Source organism: Podarcis muralis, chromosome 1, assembly GCF_964188315.1.
Source record: "Podarcis muralis chromosome 1, rPodMur119.hap1.1, whole genome shotgun sequence".
Classification (NCBI taxonomy): domain Eukaryota; kingdom Metazoa; phylum Chordata; class Lepidosauria; order Squamata; family Lacertidae; genus Podarcis; species Podarcis muralis.
Genome location: NC_135655.1, coordinates 83,679,999 through 83,688,833, shown reverse-complemented (window position 1 = coordinate 83,688,833; position 8,835 = coordinate 83,679,999). Strand labels below are relative to the sequence as shown.

Below are 8,835 nucleotides of genomic sequence, written 5' to 3'. Positions count from 1 at the left end.
ATGTGGAACACAAAAGCTTTTATTTGGACATTACATATATAAGAACTGATCTATTTGTATTTCCTGTTCTAAATGTTGGTCCTTAATTTTTTCTACTCAATTAGATAATGTGAAAAGAGTTATGTTTATATGATGTATAAGGAATTTATATAGTTAAACACAGCTAGTTACGTTGTGGGTATATTTGTTAGTTGAATTTATGTAACTATCGGTTTGACAGTGTTGTGTAAGTTGCCACTGTCCTTTTCTGCAACATTCTCCCTGTCCTGATAAAGTTTGGTGACTGTTAAGGAAGAGGGGAGTGCCTGTGGCGAGAGGCAGAGAAGAAGAGCAGGGAGGGATGTTGGAGGCAGGAGAGGGAAACACAGAAGACACTTTCAAGGTTATTTTAAATCTGTTCTTATAGAGCACACACACATCTTAGCACACACACCATCAAGCTACTTTGTTATTTTCCTGCTTTTCTCAAGCCCTCTGTGTAAAACTAAGGAACTGTTACTTAGTGAAGCTGAGAGGAGGATTTTTGTTGGGGGGAAGATTTTAAGAAGATAAACAGTCATGCAAAACTGTTTCCCCACTTTTTTGCTGTTGTTTTATTTCGGGAAGATAATGGGCTGCAAGTTAAAGCTGCCAGCTCCCCTGAATGTTCCTAAGAAGGAAAGAGAGAGATAATGAAGGAAGATAGGAGCTACAAGTTAATGAAAGGACAGCCCCCCTGTCTCTCCTGAATGTTCCTCAAGTCACCCCAGAGTGCCACGGCACACTGGTTGAAAACCAAAGCCCTATATTAAATTCTTGTTATAGCTCTCTGAATGTATGGTCACCAAATAACCCCTGAAATGGTCCACTGCCCACATGTTATTTTAGTAATTAAGATAAAACGTTATGCCCAGTGTGGCAATATGTTTTGTGCAGCCACCTACAACATATGCACTCAAAAGGGAACAAGTTTATGCTTCAACACTATATCCAATCTGACATTTCCTTAAAGTATTTTTCAAATATTTATTTCAAGCACATTCCTTTATTATTCATATCATGGGTCAGTCTCCAAGATGAATTGTGTAATGCAGTTCTTTAGTGTACCAATACACTTATAAATTTCATCTGAGAGGCACTGAGCATACGGTGAATTGTAACAGAAAATTAGATTCCACAAACCAACCTGACACACACAGAGTACTTGATTCATTTGCTTGTTCTTCTGTTCTGAACTGTTGTCTCTCCATGATCTCTTGGAAAGGCTATGATTTTTTTCAACACTTGGAGAAATTGAGCTTTCCTAAAGGAATTTAATAGAGAGATGGTATCTTGGCTCACTCTGAAATCACAGTGAAAGGATTCAATGGGATGCTGTCCGAAGTCTCTTAACAGAGACTCCTTATTCCACTCAAACAGGAAAAGCAGAGGAGAGAAAATTCAGAGGAGGAAACGGTCACACAGAGAGAGTCCCATTCAGCACAAGATACTTCGCACATGGTTGAAGGTTGAATAGTCTCTGCAGTTACAGAAGTGAACATATATCAATTTAATATTGTACATATAGGCAAATATGTATGCCTGCCATCTGATCAATATAATAAACATGAGTTCTGGAACATCATGCATTCTAAATCGATTCAAATAGTTGGATATGGGTGGTCTATTGATACAGTGGTGCCTCGCAAGACGAAAAGAATCCGTTCCGCGATTCTCTTCGTCTAGCGGTTTTTTCGTCTTGCGAAGCAAGCCCATTGACAGCTTAGCGGATTAGCGCTACAGCGGTCTAGCGGCTTTTCGCGATCAGCTGTTAAGCGGGTTATCGGTGGAACAGCTGATAGGCGGCTTAGCGGCTTAGGAAAAGGGGGGGGAGCGAAAAAAACCCGCGGGGACACGCAAGATTTTTTCGTCTTGCGAAGCAACCCCATAGGGAAATTTGTTTTGCGAAGCGCCTCCAAAACAGAAAACCCTTTCGTCTAGCGGGTTTTCCGTCTTGCGAGGCGTTCGTCTTGCGGGGCACCACTGTATAATGTGCCTTGACAATTAGAGTTCTTCAAACACAATCCTTGCTAATGGTCTTAAAATGCAAAATAATAATGAAAATGTCCTTTCACCAATATCTTTTTTATAAAGTCATTTCATTGATTACTCATCCATTAATCAGATCAGGATGACCAACCAGCAGTTGGTGAAGAACATCAGCATGGTTTTGTCTGGGCCTCACAACCTGCTACAAATGCTAACAGATTTGGAGTACAGGACAGGATGACACAATGGTGAAAGTTCATTGGCTTCCTCTTTCACAAGCAGAGATACAATAAAAGAAGTCATAATTATCTAATACCATTGATGCTATTGCAGCAAGAAGCTACTACCCTCCACTCAAAACAACTCTTTCACACCTGCAGGGAAGGTTTGCCCCTTCCCACCATCTGACAAGAAAGCCAAAGAAATTGATTTACACCTCTGGTCCCATCTCCCTGTGCCATTGGCAAATGCTAATGATCAAATTGTCTCTGTATATGTGATGAATCTCAGGCATGCCAAGCTGAGCTGGCTACAGAACAGGCTGATTGCCTTCCTATCTAATTACACCCTCCCACAATCTTCAGGAAATAAGAAAGTAGATGCCTCTTTTTGCTGACCTACAATGTGCCATTTAGTTGCCTTGTTTCAGTAGCATATTTAGGGAGGGGTACAGGGGGCAGGCCACCCCAGGCGGTGCTTGGCTGGGGGGGGTAGATGTGTGCTCCTTCCATCATCCTCCCTCTCTGCGCCTCCTCTCACCTGGCAACTAACTCTAGCCGCACTTTGCTGGCAGGATGGTGCCTGGTGCCCCGTAGCGATTCTGCTTCCCCTTTCCTTTGCAGATCCTCCTTCCCCTTTCCCAGTGAAGCAGAAGGTGGGCTGCTGCCCAGTCTGGTTTTGCAACTGTGTGAGAGAGAAAACCTGGAGAGAGGAAGGGGTGGGGGAAGGCTTCCCTCCAAGCAAAGCTGGAGTAAGCAGTAATGTGCACACAGCCCAGCCAACCCGGCCAACCCCCTTATTATTTTCCTCCCCTCAACGTCTCAGAGATCAATTAAAAGTGGTGAAGAGATCAGACTACCATCTCCTGTCCTTTTTGGAAACAGGATCTTTTATCAGGATTAAACCATTTAAATGGCAAAGTTACAGGATAAGCACTTTGGAGTATTGCTTGCTTATAGTGTGTGTGTGTGTGTGTGTGTGTGTGTGTGTGTGTTTGGATCTAGAGGACAACCTACATGTTTATGCCATGTGAATACATAAAGAGGGCACTGTTGTATACAACCAGCTACAAAAGCAGAGTCTCATTTACACTGAAAATAAAATACCATTGACCATTGGATAAGCTGAGAAATGGTGACTGGCCCAAGGTCAGATGGTCCATTTGTGGCTGACTGAATATCTGAAATTACATCTCTCCAGTCCTACAGAACACTGCTAACCCTGCCCTGAAGGATGATGAGAGTGGGAGATCCACTGTCAATTTGAATTCCTTCTGGTTCCTGCAGTGAAGGGTGGATGGTGGGAAGGGCTATTTTCTTGAGGTTTTGCTGCACCAAGCTGGAACAATAGAGAAACACAAATTGGATGGATCTCTAATCTTAGTGTGCCTGTGTAGGATCCAATGGATCCTTTGGTTGCTCAGTTCAGCCTCCACTGGACCCCATTCTGGGACTCTTAATGTGGTCTGTTGCTGGTCTTGAGTGGAAGCCAGGCATCAGCTGCACTGAAGCTGATGGTGGAGGTGTCAGCACTTCATCTTAACCCACCACCCCTGCCAGGCTCTGTAGCTGATGGAGGTGGGGCTCACAGATGATGAACAGTGAGAGAGGCAGCAAACTCAGTGACTGCCCTGGGCAGCAAAAGCCCTAGCTACACCACTGCCTTGTTTTCCGTTCTTTCTATATTGTCTTTTAAGAAAATGTATGTCATTGAGTTTATCACTTGTGTATGATATATTCTTAATTTAAAATATTTACTGCCTGCCCTTCCAATTCTTATAAAAGGACAGGCTGAAACAGAAAATAAACTATAATAACCATATCAATAAAACAATGAACAAACTCATAAAAAATGCACAGAGGTAGCCAAACAAACAAACCAACCAACCAACCAACCAACCAACCAACCAACCAGAGAAAGACATTAAAACAAAACAAAAAATTAAAATGCCTGAGCAAACAAATACACCTTGGCTTGGTGCCAAAATGATAGGAGTATCAGTGCATGTCATACTTATGAACAGTGTGAAAGTGTGTGAATGAAGGCACACACAACACAAACATGGGAACAGTGCCCCATATATATATTGACACCCTAGTGTAGACACAACTATAAATGGAACACTTTGTGAAAGAATACTCCTGTTTTTTGTTTGACTTATGCATTTATTTTATTTGGTGTATCTAGTTGAACATATGAACCTTCTTAAACTGAGTCAGGCCTGTTTACTCTGATTGGCAGCAACTTTTCCTGGTCTCAGGCAGATCTTTTTTTCAGCCTTGCTATGAGATTATTTTTCTGAAAATAATCAGGGATTAAATATGGAACTCTTCACATCCAAAGTAGATTGTAGTGATTTTCAGTCTACAAAATGCAATTATCCCCCATGCTTTTCTGTAGGGAGGGGGGATTATGACAGAATCTTAGGGTCATACCCAACTGTGTCACTCCTGCTGATGGAAAGCTCTTTGATTCAGTGGCTACTTCTGTCAATGGAATGAGGATAGAACCAATTTATGCTGATTCCACCTTCTTCCTGCAGACATGCCTCCAAAATCTGTTCCAGTGGATTGGATGACCCTTTCAAACACTATGTGCAGGTGGCATGGGTACTGTAGTGAAGGAATTGACAAAAATCCCCCCCCCCTCACTTGGCTAAAGCAAGCCTCCAATGGATTAAATAATCTTCTGTTATTATAAGATATACCATTGAATGCAACCTTTGGGTATGCATTGGATGGCGTTGCTATATGTGCAACTAAACTGTCTCCTGTCTAGGAAAAGAGTAGGCAGCCACTTATTGACAGTTGAAGAAAAGCAGCATATCCACTAACCATTTTGAAATATGGCAACCCTTGCTACTATTATCATTACTACCACTACTAAGGAATCACAATCTAGTTAATTAGACCACAGCATATAAGAAATGTTAACAGCTGTGTGCTGGACAGATGGATAATAAGGCACTATGATTAACCTGCAAGGGTATAGTGGATAGTGCCCATAACATCAATGATGACAAGGAATAACTACCTTCATCCCCACTCTGCTTTGTAACCTTTAAAAATGTCACATTTATAATTGTGGGGTTTAAAAAAAAATAGGTGTAAGGTCTCCTACTGTACCCTTTATGTACAGATCATTCATATGACCACTTAAAAAGAAAAATAATTATGTGTCAGACACTAACAAGGCTACCTGCTTCCTCACAGCAATCCTGTGCCATTAACAAACTTTTGTATTTCATACAGTTGAACTTTAAACAGTATTTGCTGTTGAAAGATGGGGGAGGCACAGATGCTCTCTGGGTCACCTTGCCCGAGGTGCTTTACACTAAGGAAAGACTTTCCAGAATAACTCAGCACTGCAGTGGCAAAGCAGTGGTGTTCCTAAAATGCTAGGTAGTGGGTGCCACTGGATGCTGCACAGTAGACAGCAGGAGGGTAGCTGGAAGCTGGGCAGGCTGGTGGCAGCAGGCAAAATGGTGGTGGGTGGGTGGTCAGGCCAGAGGGAGCATGTAGATTCTCTACTCCCAATCCACCTCCTGAGATAAAGTGTGGCTAATAGGTGGGCTGCCTTAGAAGTCACGAACAAATTATAACAAAACAGTGATTGTTTCTGCAGAATACTGAGCCCCTGCCCAATATATTTTGCTACCTGAGGCAGAGCAGTAAATGGTGCCTCTGCCACATTCAGGGTGCTCTCACACACCTCTCATTCATAAACGGAGAGAGATTAGCCATAACTCCTACACACTGCTTAATTTCCAACATTATCTATTGTCCTGCCCCCATATTCTCTCACAAACACTAGGTTAACAAAAAAAGATAAAGGACCCCTGGACGGTTAAGTCCAGTCAAAGGCAACTATGGGGTTGTGGCGCTCATCTCGCTTTCAGGCCGAGGGAGCTGGTGTTTGTCCACAGACAGCTTTCCGGGTCATGTGGCCAGTAAGACTAAACTACTTCTAGTGCAATGGAACACCATGACGGAAACCAGAGTGCACAGAAACGCCGTTTTCCTTTCTGCCACAGCGGTACCTATTTATCTACTTGCACTGGCATGCTTTCAAACTGCTAGGTTGGCAGGAGCTGGAACAGAGCGACAGGAGCTCACCCTGTGATGAGGATTCAAACAGCTGACCTCCTAATCAGCAAGCCCAAGAGGCTCAGTGGTACCCCTCTACAGCTGGGTTATGCATGCCCCACTGTTGACAGATACAATGTGAAAGACATAGAGCATGGCATATTCATTGTCATACCCACACTCACTGACTTATGTTTACCACTGCCAAAGTTCTTCATGGTATTGACAACAGCAGCTCTCTCACTCTTGCTCTCTATTATTCCTCATACACTAAATTTTCCAGAGGGAGAGTCTTGTGGCACCTTCAAGACTGCATCTGATGAAGCTGACTATGATCTATGAAAGATCTACTCTGGTGCACAACAAGATTGAAGCTGGTCTGTAGGAACTGGCTGAGTGTATGATTATATATAGTCTGCTATTGGGATAGCACAGCTATGAAACATCATTGTCTGGATTTTGGCACACACTCGCCCTCTCTCTTTCCCTTCTTCCCTTTCACATGTCAGAAGTTTTCTTATTTGGACAATGTTGCAAGGTCAATGGCTTCAAGAAGAGAAGGAGTACAGGTAGGAAAGAAGAAGAGATGTAAGGAATAAGAAAGAAGCGTTCTCTCTCAGTCTCCTTCTGCCACTAGGTCAGACTGCGGTAGGTATGTGTATAGGCATGGAAACACACACTTCCCTCCACTGCTGATATGGACTTGCACAAAACACAACAATAAACCTGCTCATTCACTCTCCCTTCTGCTGCTTAGTTGAACTAGCACACTCTACCTGGAGGAGTGAATTGCAGGAAAACCAAAGGCACAGACAGAGGCAGGATGCTGCCAGCACCTCCACATTTTTCTCACTGGCACTCCCTCCTAGCCAGCAGAAAATGGGAAAAGGAGTGTGGAGACTTAATGTTCAAAGCAGGAAGCAAGCTGGCTGTAGAGCCAAAAACTGACAGAGTGAGGTAGCTGGCTGAATAGCCAGATTTGGGGGCATGTAGGACCTCAAAAATCTTCCACTCTAAAAAGTGCACCTCCCAAAACACTACATGTCTTGCCCAGGCTAGTTAGTGCAGTCATGTCAATGATGGACTGAGAAAGATGAGAAGCTTCTGCTTGTCTTTCTAACAATGCAGCTCTACTAAGTTGTGTCAGTAGACAGTACCAACCCAGCAAGCACTGGCAACCCCTGTTGCCACCTGGCAGCCCAAGAAAGCCAGACCTTTCCATAAGACAATGAGTGACCCACCTAAATTTCTCAAGAGATAGCAGCACTGACCAGGCTTGCTGCAGGACAGTAACGTGGTAAATGACCAGTTAGTCAGTGGAGGCCTGGCTATGGCCAGTAACAGGGAAGTAGGAGGAGTGGCACCAAACTTAAGACTATAGAGGCAGCGCACCAGCAATTTACTGTGTAGGACAATAAACAAAAAATGAGGATGATGTGAGCAAAACTGGGGAGGTAAGAGTAATCACTTGTGGGGAGGGGGGGGGGCTGTGAAGGGGGAGAAAAGGTACTGATCAGTCACCCATGGCCTGAGGCTTGAGGCAAGTGTCTCATTCAGCCCCATAAAAGTGTCAGTCATGAGAATAACCTAGTCCACTTCAACAATACAGGAATAAAAAAATAAAAAAGCAACACTCACTAGACAGAAAACTAGTGAAATATCCAAACAGTTGAACTGCATTCCATTGAGAAACATTTCTAGCTGGCTGTCCTCCTCCAGCAAAGGCACTTATCTGGTCTGTTTTAATTTGCCTCTTACCAGGGTATCTTTCTTATGTTTTGGTGTTTGACTCAGAGTAAGTTTCTGATGCAACTCATTCCTTTCCTTCCTTGTTCTGAGTTGTTTCTTTTTCTTCTTTTTCTTCTTCTCATTAAAATCCTTCAGAGATTAAAAAAGTAACAACAACACAATTGTGAAAGTGTTCCCAATTACCACCTAAATGCAGTCAAACAATGGTTCTGTTTGCATTCCAAGAGGAGATTTCAGCAACTTTGCTTCTCCCTAGTCATTGTGCTGATCTGCAGTCCCGAGCTAAGCCCTGGCTTGGCATAACATTTTGCCAAATCCAGGCTTGTGGTTTAGTTCTCTCCAGACTAACACATACCCTCCAACATTTGTCAAGTGAAAACAAGGGCATCCCATTTCATAAAGATAATTTTACTATTTATACCTCACACATCTTACTGGGTTGCCCCAGCCTCTCTGGGCTGCTTCCAACATATATAAAAACATAGTAAGCATTAAACATTAAAAAACCTTCCCTATACAGGATTGCCTTCAGACGGCTGGGGGATCAGATAACTCCATACCCTCCAACATTTCTCCACTGAAAATAGGGACATCCTAAGGAAAAGTGGGACATTCCGGGATCAAATCATAACCCAGGGTGGTTTCTCTAAATCAGGGACGTCCCTGGAAAATAGGGACACTTGGAGGGTCTGCTAATCACAAGCTGCAACTGATTGTCTTATGGCTTGTTTGAGAGAGCTAAGGCATGAGCCTGGGTTCAGACAGCATGCTAAAC

At 43.2% G+C, this 8,835-nt stretch overlaps 1 protein-coding gene across 9 annotated transcripts in view; it reads right to left on the bottom strand.

The window, feature by feature from the left end:
• The window catches only part of AGBL2 (AGBL carboxypeptidase 2), a 29,504-nt gene that overhangs the window by 6,974 nt on the left and 13,695 nt on the right, over window positions 1-8,835 (bottom strand). For 5 of the 9 annotated variants that reach the window (XM_028740629.2, XM_028740593.2, XM_028740580.2 and 2 more), the window contains 3 exons: window positions 8,070-8,189; window positions 2,767-2,928; window positions 1,166-1,282 (listed from right to left, as the gene is read on the bottom strand). In XM_028740629.2, the coding sequence (XP_028596462.1) occupies window positions 1,166-1,282; window positions 2,767-2,928; window positions 8,070-8,189 (399 nt within the window). The remainder of the gene's footprint in view (window positions 1-1,165; window positions 1,283-2,766; window positions 2,929-8,069; window positions 8,190-8,835) is intronic. The other 4 variants (XM_028740646.2, XM_028740656.2, XM_028740600.2 and 1 more) reach the window with 3 other exon arrangements.